The 17,450-nt window shown below is 53.5% G+C and overlaps 2 protein-coding genes across 8 annotated transcripts; both read right to left on the bottom strand.

Annotated features, from left to right (window-relative positions):
* Positions 1 to 286: 286 nt before the first annotated feature.
* LOC104631091 (hydroxyacylglutathione hydrolase like) lies at positions 287 to 5,866 on the bottom strand. 3 transcript variants are annotated; one of them, XM_075768204.1, is made up of 8 exons: positions 4,598 to 5,866; positions 3,428 to 3,492; positions 3,224 to 3,341; positions 2,634 to 2,742; positions 2,335 to 2,438; positions 2,045 to 2,146; positions 1,880 to 1,959; positions 287 to 1,498 (listed from the first exon to the last, which is right to left on the bottom strand). In XM_075768204.1, exons 1-8 carry the CDS (start codon positions 4,700 to 4,702, stop codon positions 1,333 to 1,335), a joined length of 849 nt encoding a protein of 282 aa, XP_075624319.1. In that variant the 5' UTR covers positions 4,703 to 5,866; the 3' UTR covers positions 287 to 1,332. The 3 variants fall into 3 exon arrangements, with proteins under 3 accessions (XP_075624319.1, XP_075624320.1, XP_075624321.1); XM_075768205.1 differs by having other exon boundaries at positions 1,880 to 1,956; XM_075768206.1 differs by having other exon boundaries at positions 3,248 to 3,341.
* Positions 5,867 to 6,005: 139 nt separating this feature from the next.
* HAGH (hydroxyacylglutathione hydrolase) lies at positions 6,006 to 17,448 on the bottom strand. 5 transcript variants are annotated; one of them, XM_075768201.1, is made up of 11 exons: positions 17,323 to 17,443; positions 16,782 to 16,823; positions 13,759 to 13,840; positions 13,286 to 13,467; positions 12,742 to 12,806; positions 11,742 to 11,859; positions 10,546 to 10,654; positions 9,488 to 9,591; positions 8,920 to 9,021; positions 8,381 to 8,460; positions 6,006 to 7,854 (listed from the first exon to the last, which is right to left on the bottom strand). In XM_075768201.1, exons 4-11 carry the CDS (start codon positions 13,388 to 13,390, stop codon positions 7,755 to 7,757), a joined length of 783 nt encoding a protein of 260 aa, XP_075624316.1. In that variant the 5' UTR covers positions 13,391 to 13,467; positions 13,759 to 13,840; positions 16,782 to 16,823; positions 17,323 to 17,443; the 3' UTR covers positions 6,006 to 7,754. The 5 variants fall into 5 exon arrangements, with proteins under 5 accessions (XP_075624316.1, XP_075624314.1, XP_075624315.1 ...); XM_075768199.1 differs by lacking the exon at positions 13,759 to 13,840 and having other exon boundaries at positions 17,323 to 17,447; XM_075768200.1 differs by lacking the exons at positions 13,759 to 13,840; positions 17,323 to 17,443 and adding an exon at positions 17,207 to 17,308.
* Positions 17,449 to 17,450: the final 2 nt, after the last annotated feature.

Raw genomic sequence — 17,450 nt, 5'->3', positions numbered from 1 at the left:
TTGGAGGGATTTTCACAGCTATTTACAGAGCTACCATCAAGCCCTATTTTTTTTCCCCCCAAAAAAAAGAAAACTACTGTTTTGTAATGCACTTCCCCACCACCTGCAAATAACAACTTTGCACATTTCTCAGACTTAAAAATAAAATACAGTACTGATTTAGCGCAAGCTGAAGGCTGCAAGCTGAAGAGGCTTAAGAGACCCAGCTGCTCCCTAGCTCTTGTTCTAAAGACAAGGCAATGTAAATGTAGGTTTCAGCCAGGTTTTCCAGGTTTTCATCGGGGGGGGGGGGGGGGGAAGAAGCCATGGATGCCTAGCAGCACGTTGTTGTTTGCTACCTAAAAACTGTCATACCTTGAAAAGTATTTTATACAAAGCCAGTGGGTTAGAGCATGCTTTCCTCCAGGCCTGAACTCCACTTGAACGTGCTCTGCACGGTTTAAGGGGTTTGGATGGCTCCTGTAAGTCAGTGGTTGTGTTACAAATCCCTACGCGATGTTTCTATGTTGGCCTATTATAAAAACGTGGGGAAAAAAGGGGAAAAAAATACCCAAACCCCACTGCAACCAGAGCCTCGGTCTGGAGTCAAGTAGGTACTGCTGAACACCAGTGAAAACACCAGTCGCCTTCCCTACTTCCTCTCATGCATCCAAGTCTCTGCGCTGTGGAGCCGGGGCAGCTCCCTGCCTGCCCTCGGCCAGGGAAGGGCACAGGGGTGGCCGGAGGGGAGCAGGCAGGGCCAGGAGGGCTTCCCCACCAGCCCAGCCCCAGCACAGCGGCTTTGGAGCCAGACTGCTGCAAAGCTCTGCTCCAGCTCAGCCCCCGGGGAGAGCAATGCAGCACCCACGTCCAGCAGGACTGCAGGCAGGAGAGCCTTCCTTACAGCCCGATGGGTGCCGGCTGGTCCGTGGGGTGCAGCACCGCATCCCCCACGTGTCCCCACCTTTTCCATACTCTCCCCTGGCTCCTGCAGGACGGACGGCTGCTCCCGCACCCACCAACCTGAATGTTGTGAGCATGGGTGTCCTCTCCCCCAAAACACCTCCTGATTAGCAGCAGCCTGCGGGTGTAACTGCTGCCTGAGCTCGCTGAGGGCACCCACACGCACCCTTCCCCAAGGAACCGGGTGCTCAGCAAAGCTCCCACAGGCCAGGGGAGCCAGGCATGGCACTGGAGGGAGCAAAGCAGAGCAGCCTCAAAACGAGCAAGTTAAAGACAGAAACCACTTCCCAATTTCTTACGAGAATGAGTCAGAGGCGGACGGACACAGCCCAGGAGGAAGCCCCCACCACGACAGGGATGCTGTGTTTTGGGAGCCATCACCGCGGCTGCTTACTTCTTCTCAAAGAAGGGGCTGAAAAGTCCCCAGTCAAATGCGAGCATGGCCTGGGGATTGGGCCGCTCCTTGGGTTTCTTGAAGTTATCCTTCTCAGTGCGGAGGGTCCTTAGCACCTCCACTGGGTCTGTCTTGCCCGTGAACTTCTGCAAGGGCTCCTCCCTGCAAGGAGACCGGCTCTGCTGTGATGGGAAAGGATGGGATGGGGACCCCCCTCCCTGCTGGGATCCCAGTGCACGCCAGGATGGACAACAGGGGAGTCACATCCTTGTGCCGGGTGGCTGCTGGGGGCACATGGAGCCTGTCTGCAGGTACCCCATGCTGGGCAGGGCAGGCCACCATGTCCAGGCACCCTCCCTTTCCTCAGGGCTTTGATTTCCCACTAGCTAGTGAAGCCACTGGTAGAAGGGATGACGCTGGAGGAAAAAGGGAAGCTGAATTTGGGGACAGGACCAGCCAGCTGGGGCCCACCCACCCCCAGCTCAGTTCAGGGTCGACCCGCGGCGAGGCCCTTCGCACCCCCAAACCACCAGTGCTGCTTACGTGACCCGCAGGAAGGGGTTGTAGAGGAACTCCTCCTGCAGCGTGGAGGGCACTGTGGGCAAGTCCTCGTCATCCCGCTGCTGCCGAGGAACCAGAGATGTCTGAAAATCTGCTGACACCCAACACCCCCTCCACCCCTGCCCCGACAGGGGCACAGCCACTTACTTTGGCCCACGCAAGTTTCTTCTTCACTATTTCATTGTCTGGTTCCACTTTCAGGGCAAACTTGAGATTTCGGACAGTGCACTCGTGACCACAGAACACTTTCTGCAATGCCAGCGGGAAGCACCCAGTGTCAACACGTGCTCCCCGTGCCGGGTCTGACCCATCCTGGTCCTGCTGCAGCCCCAGCCCCAGGGACAGGTGCTGCAAGTCTCAAGCCCCCTCCTGATTTTGGGGTCCCTCCCGATTTTGGGGTCCCTCCCCAGGCTGGGGCTGAGATGCGAGGCACTCACCGTCTCCTTCGGCAAAGCCCCCAGGATTTGGGTGAGGTTGGTGTACATCTGCTCTGCTGTACCCTCGAAGAACTTCCCGCAGCCTCCCACGAACAGGGTGTCACCTGCAGGGAAAGGGGTCTGGGCACGGAAGGGACGCTGTCCCTGCTCCCAGGAACAGGGTGCCGGGTGGGAGCCCCCATGCACCGAGTGTGCTCCACTGCCCCGTGAGCACCGAGCGGCGGGGGACGACAAGCAGCATGCAGGCAGCACGCCCTGTCCCCGGTACCCATGGGGTGCACATCAGCAGGGTGGGATACCTGAGAAGAGAGCCGGAGCGTCTGGAGAGCCGTCCTCCCACATGAAGTAGCACATGTGGCCCGAGGTGTGGCAGGGGGTGAAGAGGCACCTCACCCGGATGGCCCCGAACTGTGGGGAGAGAGTGGTCAGGACCCCACTGGGGTCACCCTGGTGCTGATGGGCAGCCAGACACTCCCAGACCTCCCGAAGCCCCATAGCATTGCCGGCCCAGGGCTCAGCGGGTCGCAGACATGCCACGGGATGGTGGTTTGGGTGACTCCCAGGTTGCAGGTGTCTACTCCAACGGTGTTTAGCAGTGGGGCCCCCAGGAGAGGATTGAGTCCCCTGGTGCAATCCCACTGGGACAGGGTTTCTCCTCCAGTCCAGTGCTCCATCCCAGCCCAAACCCACGTTTCTATATCTGCAACTGCCCCAGGGCACAGGGAGCCCAGGCATGGCCCCAGCCAGGCGCCAACCTCGTTAGCTCCCAGCACAGTGTCGCACCATCACCCAGCTCCGCTGCCCACCAGCCCAGCACTGCGCTAGTGGGTGCAGATCTGTGCATGGGAACCAAGCCCCAGGGTGCTCCCGCGATCCTACGGCCACGCACCGTCAGCTCCTGGTTGTGGGTCACCTTGTGCGTCAGGGCCCCGATCCGCTCGTCAGCGCCGTACACCCGCAGGCCAGGGCAGAGCCTCGCCAGCTCTTCGTTGCCCCTTGCGTGGTCCCTGCACCGGCAGAGGAGGGAATGGGCGCCCGGTCCTGCACGGGGCATGGCCGACCCCAGCCCCCTGCTCGCACCAGTGGTGCTTACCAGTGGTGGTGGGTGGTGAGCACTGCTCTGAGCTCCACGTCCTCCTTCCTGATGATTTCCAGCAACTGAAACGGACCCGGAGCAGAGGAAAGTGAGGGCACAGAGAGGAGGCAACACATGTGCCATGGCTGCTACAGCCACACAGCGTGGCCGTGAACAGCCAGCACCTGCTGTGCCCGTCCCAGTGCAGGATCTGTCCCGCTCGGCACCACTCTGCAGGTGAGGGGCCCAGTGGACCATGGCAGAGGAAACAGTCAAAAACAACCACTGAACAGTGAGAGGATGAGGGTGAGACGAAGGCTCGGCTCCCCACACCCGACCCTGTCACGCAGAGTGGAGCAGGCAGACCGGAACATGCTGCTCCCACAAGGACGGCAGTGTTTTATGGCCGGTGCTTTCACAGCGTAAGCACGGAGGTGCGGCACAGGCCGCGCACTGGGTCACTGCCGTGGCAGGGAGACGGTGGCCGTGCAACCCATCCTGGCTTCTCTGCTATGGCGAGGGGCACACGCGGGGCTGCCAACCCCACGGCTCAGCTGCCAGGAGGCTTTTAACGCCAACTTAAAATCCACTGCTTACTAACAAACCCTCTGGCTGCTCCCGATTACGTTCCTCAAAGAGGAAGGAAACGTCCGAGTCAGCAACAAACGCTTAAAAACCGCGACAGCACTTGCACGATTTGCAGCAGTTGAGAGTGGCACAAGGGGGTCACCAGGCAGGGGAACCACAGAGGTCACGGCAGTGCGGGGCGACCCCGTGCCTCCAGCAGCACGGCCGCAGGCTGGCTCCCGGAAAACGGGACTTCAGGTGGGAGACACACTCCAGAGCCCAATTTCAAGTTATTCTGACTTGCTTTGGGGTCTGCACGGCTTCCAGCTGGGGCACGGGGAGGGCTGGGAGGTAACAGTTAAGGCGACACAGAAATCCCCCGGCAGCCCAGGGGTGGGTGAGATCTAGCACACGCACACCCACTCCGTGGGGGCTGAACAGGGGACCCCCACGGGTGGGATGCTCCACACGCACACGGGTGCACCCTGCTGCACGCGAAGACCCCACATACCAAAACCCCGCGTGGGGCTATCACCACGGGCGTGTCCTCCGAGTGGGACCCCGCAGCCCACCCAGGACGTGGCAGGGCTGCAGCCGCTCGGGGGGCAAAGCGCCTCTCACCCTTTTGGGGACGGCAGCGTCCACCGCAATGGCGTCCCGGGTGGTCTCCTCGATGACCAGGTACATGTAGTTGTCCTCCAGGACAGAAATCACCTTCACCTTCATGGTCCCTCACCGGTGCCGGCCGTGGGACACGGGGGGGATCCGGCCCCACGCAGCAAAACAGGGGGGCGGTGCCGGCCCCACGCAGCAAAACGGGGAGGGGGGGGAGAGCGGCCGCGGCCCCAGGCAGCCGCGGGGCGAAGACACGCGGGGGTGTGCGGTCCCCCCTCCCAGCCCCACCGCGTCGCCCCCAGAGCGGCCGTCGGCGGAACCCACGCGTGACGCTGCCGCTACCTGCGGGCGGCACCGCCCGGAGCCTCGGCGCGGCCCCTCCCCGCAGCGGGCGGGCGCGTCCCGCCCCCGCCGGTGCAGTGCGGGGCGGATCACGCTGCGTGGGGCGGGGTGACATCCCGCACGGTCGCCGGTGCGGTGCGTGGGGGCTTCCTTCCCTCCTTCCCCACCCCCGGGGCCCCGGTGCAATGCGGCTCCGCAGCTGCCGGTGCAAGGCGGGAGGAGCAAGACCCGCCGGTGGGAGCCAGAGGGATGAAACACCCCCGCGGTACTTCACTCTAGACCCCTACAGCCACACGCCCACTCACGGGGCACCACGGCTCACCCCGGCCACCCACCAGGTCGTGGTAGCCCACAGGCTCGAAAGGCTGAAGGTGCAGGGGAGCTCGGCAAGGAGGGAAGGGCTGGGGGCACACAGCGTTCCCCCTGAACCCCTAAACTGCAGCCTGGCCCCTCCCCACACCCCAGCCGTGCACTGCCCCCCCGAAGCAGCAAGTCACAGCCCAGCGCACAAACCAGCCCCTTCTCCCACCACCAACACACCGAAGTGAGGGACGAGGCTCTCCCGGCCCTGGGAGGGGTGGGGGTGCCAGCTCCCGCCAGGCACCGGGAACATCGGCAACTCCAGATGGCACAGACAAGTGCCGGACACGGGAGGGAGGTCGTGCATGACACAGCCAGAGCTCCAGGGACGGCCACACCGGCCCAAAGAGCACCAAAGGCACGGGGCAGGCAGAACAGAGCCATGCCCTGGCTCCTTTCCCAGCCAGGCATGAGTCCTGGTTCGGGGTTGACTGTGCTCCCCCAAATGCCACTTGTGAAGGAGGGAACGGCACTCGCAAACAGTAAACAAGTGCTGAACATGCTCTGTTCTTCTTTCAAAAAGAAAATGCAGTTGTTACAAGGCCTTGAATAAAGCCCCAGAGGATCCCAAATGCCACCCCTGCTCCCCCCAAGGACAGGAAAGAAAGAAGCTTCCAGTTGGTTGACTTCAATCGCTAGTATTAAAAAAAAAAAAAAAAAATAGAATTGTGAGATAAAGAAACCCCCTTCTTCCAGACCGCCCCACCATTGCTCGGTTTACAGCTGTTATTTATTTGTTCATTCGTCAAACAGCCATCAGTACAGTCATGCTCTGTTGTAGCAGCACAGCATTCAAGTTAAGGAGGCAGTAAGTTTTAGGTACCACTTTTCTTTCTGAACTACATAAAATTTACCTTTTTAAAGTAAATAAAGAAATAGTGCTAAACCAAATCCTGCTCATACGCTGCCACTCAGCGTGTTGGTTGGAACAGCAGACAAGAGTTACAGCAGTGACACCCAGGTGATTATGGACTCCATTGTGGCATTACTTACCAATGTGCACTGGGGAGAGGGGGAGAAACTGGAACCAAAATCGTTCGAATCTTTTGTTAGTTTCAGCTGCAAAACATTTGTTTGAAAATCTCTTGTCCTTGAGCAGATCTGCAGTATGCAGTCAAGACCAAGAAACAAGGAAGAAAATATAATTAGGAGGAAGATGCATTAAAGATGCAGATGCCAAGCCCACAAGGCTGGGTCCTACCACCCTTCACTCACATCTCTCATTTAAACAGACCGAGCTGGAGGGTGGGAAGTGCAGGAGTGGGGTGGCCCACTCACTGAAAATCTGGATTTATTTTCCCCCAAAGTTCACCCCATTCATCCACTTCAACACACTGTTCCACATTAGAAAAACAGCCCGAGGGGAAGTTCCCTCCCTGCAGTTTTCAAGCTGGCTGCAGACTGGGGTCACACAGCACTAGTCCAGGACCATGGACCAACCAAGAAAAAGAACTAACATGGTTTCTCAGGGGGTCTGGAGACCTGAGCCCTGTTTAATCTGGCAATACGTGCACACCCTCACCATTTATAACATCACCTCTGTGGCCTTTCTAGCAGAGAGGCTGGACAAGCAGAGGCTGCAGGGCGGGTGATCAATCCCAGCAGCACACAGCATCTGTCAGAGGAATCTCATTGCTGCTCAGCTGTTAGACATGCAGTTAGTCACTAGGCAAGTTCTCAGCATTTTGAGCCAGCAAATCCCTTCTTTGTTTGTGTGGTACTAATACAAGTAACATACAGATCACACTTAAGAGCAGTAAGCAGGTACATGCAAACAGGCTTAAGTTAAGAGTGAAAGGATATAAGCAACAGTGCAATCTCTAAGCCAGCATGCTGCCTGGAAAAGTTACTGCAAGTCCATGACAGGGAACGTCAGAGAGAAAAGCTGGACAGTCCCTGTGTGCCATTCCCAGAGACCACCCTGCGTACTTCACAAACCGAGCCTTGAAGTGGTGGTGGCAGAGCAGGTCTGTCACTGAGAGCTGGTTGTAGTGGAGCCAGATGCGACAGAAGTTTGTTTAAGTAGCAGCATGGAAGAAAAGTTCCTGGTAATGTATTTACTGCATTTTGTCTCTTTTAAATGAAGACATCTCAGGCCCTGGTCCCACTGTCTGAATTCACATCAGACTCCTACAAAAATAACAGGAGCTTCTTCCTAGACCTCAGGGTTTGACCCTTCCCCACCCCAGACTCTGAGCCACGTACCAACACTTGTAAAATGATCTGCATGTAACATGTGACAGTTTGAGAGCCAGCAATAGAAGGATAAATATTCTTCATCATAATATAAATATGCTGTAGAACATCTCAATAAGGGCAAAGTGCTTTTTTTCACCTTAATTAAAACAAAATAAAAACCTAAATACGACTGTCTCGACCACAACAGAAGGTTCAACTCCTAAAACATCTGAATAATCTAAATTACACTTAAACTGACATTAAAGTGATCCAGGCAGAGTGCTCAGTCCTTCGGGACTCGGAAGTTATCCTTCTCTTTTCTGATGGCCCCCATTGTTTGGATGGGGTCGGTCTCCCCAGCATGTTGCTGAACTGTCTTCTCCCTGCCAGGGGGGAACACCAGAGACAGCAAATGCAAAGACTGAAAGATGAAAATCTCATATATGAAGTCACTACTATCACATTTTGCCTGCGTCAAGGGGAAATGTTGCACTTAAATATCAAAGACTCAGGGCTTTGGCACAGGCTTATCAGCTCCCTCAGTTTAAATGTTCAATGGCAAAAGAAATTGCAAACACTCTTATGCCTTGAACAGCATCTTTTGCTGTGCCCGTCTGCCAAACTCTGCTTGATGAAGGAACATAATTGCACAATGAAGCTTGTTCTGTCTCCTGAGTCAGGGACTTCAGCACTGGCAGAGACGCTCACCACAACCCTTATAATTTCATTGCAGCAAGCTTCTGCCAGGACAGTGAGTATATTTTAAGGAGGGTCTTGAGGGCACCAGAACAGGAATACGCGAGGTAGGAGAGCAATTCCCACCTACAGCTCTTTCTTTGGAGACCTCCTCCTTCCCACATCCCCCCTCCAAACACAAGGACCATTCCCACACCCACATCTCCTCCATACCTCACTCGCATAAACGGGTTATACGTAAACTCTTCTGCAATGGTGGAGGGTATGGTTGGTTCACCACTGTCATATTTTGCCTGTAACAAGCGAGAGATTTCTGCTTAATGAGGAATGTGTTGGTGAACAAGAAAAGTCCCGTACACTAACCATGCAGGGTTAGTGCTGCACCTAACTGCCTGAGCTGCTCCTCAGGCCAGGCCCCTCCCAGGGCCATGCACACAGCCAGACAGACAAGCACAGAAGTACAGAGAGCTGACCTTCCCAGACAGATGTGGACATCAGCCTGTAATTATACCAAAAAGTTTCCAGGGAGGGTCACATCTCCACCAGACAGCAAACTGTCTTCTCTGGGCCACACACAAACCCTGTTCCCCAATACATCGCTCCCCTGGACACAACATACTGCAGCTCCCAGCTCTTAACTCTCTGCTCTCGGCCTCTATTTCTCCCCAACATTGTCTTCTCTCCTCTACCTCCTCAGAGGGGCTCTGCCTCCATGAAAGTATCAAGTCTAGGGAAAGGACGAACCAGCTTACCTTGGCCCAAGCAAGCTTTTCCTGGATAGCAACATTATTGGGTTCAACGTGCCGAGCAAACTTGAGATTGTTGATTGTGTATTCGTGACCGCAGTAAACTCTCTAGGAAGAGAAAGGAAGAGTGACACCAGGTAACTCTAAAGGTACAAAAGCAGAGTGCCATCAATGTTATGGTACAGCAGGAACAACAGAGTTAACCCTCCACACACGACACTCTCCACTGGAGACATGCACACAAGAAGCATCAGGAGTTATCAGCCAGTACTACCTGCTGATCTAACGGCAAGCCTGATGAAAGAGCCCATGCATCCCTGCTCGGTAGCCTTGGTTTTAATAAGCAGCCCCTACTCTTTCCCCACAAAGCACAAACGTATCTGGGGTAGGTATTTCCCTCCCAGAGGACTCCAGCTATTCAGCATCAAAGACAATTCCCAATGTAAGCATTCATTCCTTCAACACATCAGAAATTCTCTCTGTGAACAAAAGTATTATTAGGAAGACAGTTTCTCTGATGCCTGTAGTAGTTTCTGGCTGGTTAACTTACTAGCACAAAAGAAGACGTTCATACCGTTTTGGGGTCCAAGCTGCCCAAAATCTCAATCAGCGCTCTGTACATTTCCTCCGGGGTTCCCTCAAAGAATTTCCCACAACCAGCCACAAAGAGCGTGTCACCTGCAAGGGACGCATGACACGGCATCAGGACCAGACAAGGCTCCTCACACCAAAGCGTGAGCACACGGTCCCCGAGGGCTGTCTTGCCATTGCTGTCCTCACTGCAGATCAGCAGAAGGCACAGGGAGAGCCAGGCTACACTGCTGCCCCACACGGGCTCAGTGCTACATAAATCCATGCGGCAAACACAACTTCTACTGCAGGAAACCCTACAGCCTTGCCAGACAAACCATGCCAGCACTTCCCTACTGTGGGCAGTCAGCTGTCCCCTCTTGTCCTTTCTAGAGTGGACAAGAAACACTTGTTCTCTTTGCTATGAAGTTGAAAAAAGATGAGTCACCTCTGCATTTTCTCCCCAGTGCTCCCTAAAATCTTGCTTAAGCCGTTACTTCTTCCATGCAGGAGCTGGAGCAAGCTCTGGAGAACGCCCGTCAGGAGAGGGAAGACATGGCAGTCTGGGGAGACTGGGCAGCAGTCTCAGGGAAGGGGGAACACTACTCTCCAAAACAGGATCCAGAACCTGGCTACCAGAGATGGAGCACCAGCCCTTTCTTAATCCCCTACTTTCTCTTCTTTCACTTTTGTTACAGACATGAGTACACATATATGGAAAAGCAACAGGTTTTGGAATCAAGCCCCAGTTTGGCCTGAGACAGTAAAACAACAGCTCTTGTTTCAAGGAAGAAAATGCTAGATGTAGGACTCATCCAGGACTCGCTCTTGATGTTGCTTGCAGGGTGTCCAGCAACGGTTTAGAAACCCAGAGGGATTTCACCAGTTTCACCTACAATTACTACTTGGTAGCTCTTGGTAAGGGGGCAAGATGTGGAAGTTAACCAGCTGCATTGGCAGTAAGGGATGAAGGCACATCCAGAGTCAGGAGCACACAGGCAGAGGGGTAGCTTATTTCTTTGCAACACAGACTGCCGGCAATGTAACCTCCCAACTCCTCACCTGTAAAAACAGCAGGTGGCTCGGAGCTATTTGGCTTAGTCACATAATAACAGATGTGTCCAGAAGTGTGACACGGCGTACAGAGGCATTTCACATTAAGAGATCCCACCTGAGAAGAAGGCAGAAGACTAGAGCTTAAGCTACTGTTTGCTAGCATTTGTACGGTTAGAAAAGAATTGCAACTATTACAACGGTCTAGTAGTCCTACAGGCAAATTCTCACATAGCTGGCCAGTAAACATCAGCTTTGGTCCTGTGAGAGTCCAGCAAGAGAGTTTTATGGCAGGGACTTGGAAGGGAGCTGTTTCCTCCTAGCAGGTGTTGTGACAAAGAGAACTGCCAGATTCTTTCATTTACATGCAGAGTGACTCAGCGTCTGGTTGGCAGCAAGAGCAAACAGATCCAGAGCAACACAAAATCCTAAACAAAGTTAATCAAGTGTAAAAAGCTCCAAACAAAAATGAAGCTGAAGGGAAGAAGTGGATGACACTCACGAAAAGGGAAGGATTAACCACATTCATGAGGCCAAGGGGATGTTTCCCCCACAGCCCTAATTTGCACACCTTCCCATGTATTTCTGAGCTCCCTTTTTTGCTGCTGCCCTCCCGCAAAGGTACACTGCAAGACTAGCAGTGACATTCACGCCAGCCTGCACATTTCATAGCAGTCTGTGTCATCTGCCAGCTCGTCTGTAAACAAACAGCTAGGTTCCAACAAGGTTTGCTGCTTTAGCTCTGGAAAAGCAATGCAGGCAGCTAGCACTGCTGGCCCACTTTCTCTTCACCCTGTATTCCAGCCTTCGTTCAGAAAGGACCACTTGCATTTGGTGCTAACTAGGCTCTAAGCAGAGCACAAGCCCTGTCCTTTCACACTTCAGTCATAACCACCCCAGTTAAGGTGGCTGTCAAGGAACACACGGACACCCAGCATGCCCCAGGCACTGCAGGTGCCTGAGCCATGCCAATGTTCTCATCAATGAAGTATCACCAGCCAAAACAAGACAGAGGGGTTATGGTTCACAGGGCTGGAAAAGGGTGAAAGCTGTACTTAAACTATCAACTACATCCAAGAGATGCGAAAAGGTAAAAGAGCTGTGATCACAATATTAACTTAAGTTGGACCACACCGGTTCACTTCTAAAGCTGTGCCACAAATGGGAGATGCCCCCAACCAAGTCCTGCAGCTCACTCCCTTTACCTTGAGTGATGTAAGGTGAGACACTTTCTGTGTCAGTGCTCCGACTCTGCTGTCTCCCCCATACACACGCAACCCCGTCTCCATCTTTACGAGCTTCTCATTTCCTCCGGCATGGTCCCTGGAAGGTCAGAAAAATGGATTTGGGCAGGGATGAAGAAAAATTTATCTTAACTCATACTGCAATGGCAGCCCCCACGTGATCACTTCTGATCAACTATTCTCCCAGTATCTAACACTGTCCTCACATCAAAGGATATGCCACATCAACACGAGTGGAGATAATTTGTCCAATAAGTAGGGCAGTGAGAGGGGGGAACAACCCCCCACAAGTTCATACCTAGTTGGGAAACATCAGCCTTAGGGATTCACAGTCAACTCTTCAGTTACTAGGGCAGGAAGAGATTGGGATAACTGGGATATGTGTAATTCAGTGTCCCACAAGACACTGTGGAGCAGGCACACAGATGTCCAAACAGCTCAGCATTCGCTTGTGGTGCTGGTCCTGCCAGATCAGGGCTGGCTCTCCAGCCACAGAGGTGGTTCCACTATGACCCGTGGGAGAGGTTACTCAGTTTCAGCACTGCAAAACTGCTAAAGCAAAACATTAACTCTGCCAGGGACGCAAAGATAAATCTGCAACCCAGGTAATCCTCCCACAAGTGCTGACTGTGAGTAGCACACCTTACAGGCATGTCCTAGCACCTCAGTGTTAGCGTGCTCCCTCCCACACTCCACAGCTACCTTCACACACATTTACTTTCACGGGCTACCTGGAAGAAGTCAGCATTTTAAAGGTTAAAGGCACTGATGCACAGAGCTTGCAGTCTAGGCAGCGCATCTGGTCATAGCAAGCCCATGGGAACATTTCCTGGGCTCTGATCCTTCTCCTCACACCTAAGCTCCTGCTTAGAGAAGACCAACTCGACCCAGAAAAGCAGCAATTCTTGACTGCTTGTGTTTATGCAGAGGGAAGAGGGATCCCACTACAGCAGATAGTTACCAGTGATGATGTGTGGTCAGGACAGTGGTCAGCTTCACACCGTGCTTTTTGACTGCATCCAAAACCTGCAGGCACAGGGCACAGCAAGAGCATTACAACTCACATGAAATGACTTAACAGCACACCTGGAACCTGATGTAACCTGGACATAATTGCTCCAAGGTTTGAGCATGCCACACCAGCAACTCTTCAGAGAGCTCATCCCTCTCCCAGTTGCAGTCACAGATCAGGACACAAGGTCTCTGATGCAGGTAGCCATGACTAAGCCTGCAGCCTCATTTCCTCTTTTCTGCACTACATCAAACTAAGGGCAAAAAACCAAAATCAAGTCAATAACCCTTGAAGTCAGGGACAAGCTGCCTGAGCCCAGAAGAAGACTGCCTGTGAAGCCCTGTCCGTACCTATGCATGGCCAGTATTTCCTGCCTTTCCCCCATGCCTGAGTCAGCGTGTGACTAATTCTCTCGTGGATGTGGCAACCTGAAAGGATCTCCCAGACCTGCAGCGGTGAGCACCCTGCTCACAAGGGTAGCAGATTGCTTTACCTTCTGGGGCTGCACAGGATCAACTATTGCAGCTTCCTTCGTTTCCTCATCAATGAGAAGGTACATGTAGTTGTCTGTAAGGGCTGGGAGTAATTCCACCTTCATGTCGGCTTGTGTGACCGTCTTCGACTTCCTCTGCTCGTGCTCTGTGTGCAGGAAGACAGCTCGCAGCTGCACTGGACCTGGGGACCCCAAAACAGTCAAACCTCAGGTTAGCCCAGGGAGGGGAACAAGCAGGACAGAGCACAGCAGCTCCCCCAGCCCATGACCCCTGAGAAGGAAGGGTATGGACAGCCTCAACCTGCCTCCTTCAGAGGAGGAGGAGAGAGGCCACCATGGGACAAAGCCTTAGTGCCTGGCTGTGTGACCTTGTGCTCCACAGGGTGGGAGGCTCTTGGTGCCCTAGAGCTGCACCGAAGAGGGAGGGGACACTTTGCTTCCAGAGATGTGCTCATGCAGGGAAAGTGCTGTACCTCAATTGGAGAGAAGATTTCAAGGGGCAGGAAAGCAGAACGGAGAGGGAACAGCTGGACAAAGGTCACCCTGGGACAGTGACTTTGCAAAAAAAGCACAAAAAGCCATGTTACAGCCAAAAGACAAAAAGAGGAGGAAAAAAGGAAAAAAAAAGGAGTAGAAATACAGAAATACACACACTACTACAACAGAACTATCTGGTTGGTTACTTGGGGAAATCACATCCTGCACAGTGCACGGAGAGAAGACAGGCTCTCTGCATGGCTCCCCGCCTGGCCAGGTACCAAGCACACACTGCATGCAGGATTCTTGCTCACGGGCTACCTTGATGCAACAGCAGTGCTTCCCTATTTGCTTTTGGTTAAATGTTTAATCTGATCCAAGAAAGAAAAATCTAATTCCAGATGCAAATAACATGGGCTCCATTGTTCAACTCACAGATACGCAGTTCTTAAAGAAACAATCAAGCCCTAAGAGGCTCTGCCATTACAAAAAAGAAAAAAAAAAAGGGAAAGAAAGAGGACAAGGTCTTCCATTGCTGGGGCCCTACAATTCAGGCCTGGGTACGTATATACGCAGGGAAAGAGGCATCAGTCTCTGCAAGTCAGAAATCAGTTGTCTTAATGCCCAAGGCCCTCGCACACCACTGAAGGTGACTGCTTTGGTCTAAGCTGTGCTGGCTCAGCTGCTGTTTCATTTTGTACCACTGACTCTAGCCCTAAGGCTCCCGATGCTCCGTGCTTAGTCACCTCCATCAGTGCCAAAGGGAGGGGTCACCACGTTCCTAATCAACCTGCCCCACACTCCCAAAACAAGTCAGTCCTGCCCACCCCTGATAAGAGCCGGCTTTAGAGGGAAGAGGCCCCACAGACTGGCTGCAGCCAACACAGACCGACCCCTGGAGCTCCAGAGACCAACAGTACCAACAAGGCTGCAAAACCAAGATCCAAGTTCTGACTGGGACATGCAGCTGCTGCTGCAAACCCAGACCCAGAGGCAGCAGCAGCTGTCAGGCCCCTCTGGTACAACTGTCCTGCCCAGAACTTTTCCCCTTCTACTTCTACCATCTCATTTGCTTATAAGGGAAGGGAGGTAAGGAGGGGAGATGGTAGTAAAATTAAACATAGTGCTGCAAAGAAAACCCCAAGGCACAGTGTAGGCATGCACTGGGTATTCGACAGTGAAGGCATGGATTATTGAGAAAAGCATCCATACCTGCTGAGTGTTCCTCTGGAGCAGAAGAGTCCTTTCAAAAAAAAAAAAAAAAAAAAAAAACCACAAAAACCAAAACACAAAACAAACAAACAAAAATTCCTTACTATTCCTTGATACGAAAAAAAATAAAAATCAATTGCTCTTTAACTGCTTCCTAACATGAAGCACTTTTCTTTTGGATGCTATCAGTCACAAGGTCTATATACACTGCATGTTTGTTTGCATGCTAGGTGCTAACTAGAAAAAAAAACCACCACACCCTTAACTTCAAGTCAAAGGAATTATTCAGATGCTCAAAATGCTTTTATCCTATGAACCATTTCTAACCTTGGCCATGATCCCAAAGTTTCTTTGCATGTTTAATTCACAATTCTCGCAAAACAAACTACACCACATAAGGAAATGTTTTCTAAAATGTAATTTAAACAAAGGAATGAGAAAACATCCACAAAGTATGAAACTCATTCTGAATTCCCATCTGCAGCTAAGTTGCACCTTTCCAGCCTGCCCACTCGGCAAGCAGACCAGAAGCGCTTTCACACACACGCAGCGCTGCTCTTACGAGAGGGGTGTTGTCAGACCCCCTTCTGCTCAAGGAAGCTCCCCAAGCAATATACAACCCCTGCCCCAGCCCAGCACTAACACAAATCATTTCAGGATCGCTGTAATGCATGCAAGTCTGCTGGAAAATTAATGCCCAATGACTTCGTTTTCACTCAGTTTCGTAACATGTCCCTCCTGACTTCATGCCTGAAGCAGAGCGGACTGGAGAGAGTAGAACACCAGCAGCCTTTTGAATCGCACAGTTTGGCTTTCCGGAACGGTTTGTTAGTGCAGCTTGAGTCGCCAAGAGGAAAGGGTTTGCAGATGGGAAGCGTTAATGTTATCACATAAACACATACATGTTGGAGACTGAAGGCAAGCAGGCAATAGCACAGCTGAACAGTAGGTTCCCTCAGAAAAGGGATGCTTCATACATTTTCTCCACAGCATTTTGTTTTACTCTTTCTTGTTACAGAAAAGAGTGGAAAGTTCCTACTTCAAACATGGCTGTCACTCAAAAATGACTGCACGCACATACTCAGATGAACATTCTTGCATCGCCCTCATAAGAAGAAACGCTACATTCACTTTTTGCATACTCCACACACAGATATTTTTGGATACCCAGCAAGTTTGTGGCTCCACGTGACACCAAGTGAGGTGGCTCCACAAACCCAGGGCAACTCCCGTTGCCACTTGACTTGCCCACCTGCGACATGCTGCCAGCATCACAGCTGGATCCAGCCAGCGTGGGCAGGGCACGCACACACCCACTGGTGGAGCAAAGCCTGTGCAGCACCCACCCTTGCATGCTGGGGAACTCGGGAGCTGCTAGTTCCTTGGTTTGACATACTTGTTCCCAAGATAGCATCAGGGTTTCCAAGTCTGGCAGTTAACTCCAATGGATTCTTATTCGTTAAGGCCAGGTCTTAAAATTGGAGTGATGCAAAAGGTCTCTGGCAAGACTTCCCAGAGACGCGGTGAAGCTAAAGCCCAAGCTCTAGTTCAAGGAGATGCTTTCAGAATTTAGGCCTTAAATTTAAATATAGAGCTTACACAGTTTTGGTTTTCTTTTTTGTTTACATTGCAAATACAATTTGTCACCCATCACATTCAGTTTAAATGCCAGGCCCCGTTCCCCAAGCCCTCCTTCCAGAACGATAATGAGCACTTTGGCAGCCCAGAAACTTCGCAGGAGCCTCCCAGATGGGTTATCGATACAAAAAGCCACCGAGAGACAGGCTCCAGCTGAGCAGATACTGACCTACTTGGGGCCGTGAGTCAGCTTAAAAACCTCGGCGCACCCCTGAGCCGGGAAACGAAAAGAGAAAAACTACCGTCAAACTTCCGAGCTTGCCGGGGGACCCGCTGCCAGCCGGGCTGAACCCCATCGTCAGCCCCGCCGCCGGGTGCCTGCAGCCGCGCAGCTCCCTTCGGGTGCCGGCTGTACGGGGGCACAGCACGCCGCCCCCCCCCACCCCGGTCCCAGCTGCAAGGGAGGCATCGCACGCCCCCTCCGCCCCGGTAATGGCTGCAAGTAGGTCACTGCACAGATCCCACCGCGACCCACGCCCCGGCCCGGCCCCCCCGCGCCTCGGCCCGGCCGCAGAGGAGGCGCTGCCCGGCCCAGCGGGTCCTACCGGGGTGCATCCCCGGTGCCGGGGCAGCCGCGCCACCCGCCCCACGTACCGGCTCGGAGCAGGGCCCCAGCTCCAAGGGCCGCCAGGGCGGTGCCGAGGCCCCGCCAGCCCCCACCGAGCATGGTGCGGCGCGCCCCGCCCGATGCCCAGGCCCGGCCCGGTTACCTTTGCTCCCCGCCCTGCGGCCGGCCCCGGGGAGGCTGGCAGCGGCGGCCGGCAGGGCCAGGCCCCGGCCCGGCGCGCAGCGGGGGCGGTGCTGCGCTCACTCGGTCCCCTCCTTCCCTCCCCGCTGC

The sequence above is a fragment of the Balearica regulorum genome, chromosome 15 (assembly GCF_011004875.1).
Source record: "Balearica regulorum gibbericeps isolate bBalReg1 chromosome 15, bBalReg1.pri, whole genome shotgun sequence".
In the NCBI taxonomy this organism is placed as follows: domain Eukaryota; kingdom Metazoa; phylum Chordata; class Aves; order Gruiformes; family Gruidae; genus Balearica; species Balearica regulorum.
This window is presented reverse-complemented; position numbering and strand designations above follow the sequence as displayed.

Excerpts from the sequence above, each read along its gene's own strand:
- LOC104631091 (XM_075768204.1), bottom strand. The coding sequence starts at position 4,702 with ATGAAGGTGAAGGTGATTTCTGTCCTGGAGGACAACTACATGTACCTG. Across the intron at positions 3,342-3,427 it reads CTCACCACCCACCACCACTG|GGACCACGCAAGGGGCAACG; the intron begins GTAAGCACCACT and ends CTGCCGGTGCAG. Across the intron at positions 1,499-1,879 it reads AACCCCTTCCTGCGGGTCAC|GGAGGAGCCCTTGCAGAAGT; the intron begins GTAAGCAGCACT and ends GTCTCCTTGCAG.
- HAGH (XM_075768197.1), bottom strand. The coding sequence starts at position 17,279 with ATGCTCGGTGGGGGCTGGCGGGGCCTCGGCACCGCCCTGGCGGCCCTT. Across the intron at positions 13,468-17,206 it reads TGGGGCCCTGCTCCGAGCCG|GTCCAGTGCAGCTGCGAGCT; the intron begins GTACGTGGGGCG and ends TGGGGTCCCCAG. Across the intron at positions 9,592-10,545 it reads GCCACCTGCTGTTTTTACAG|GTGACACGCTCTTTGTGGCT; the intron begins GTGAGGAGTTGG and ends CGTCCCTTGCAG.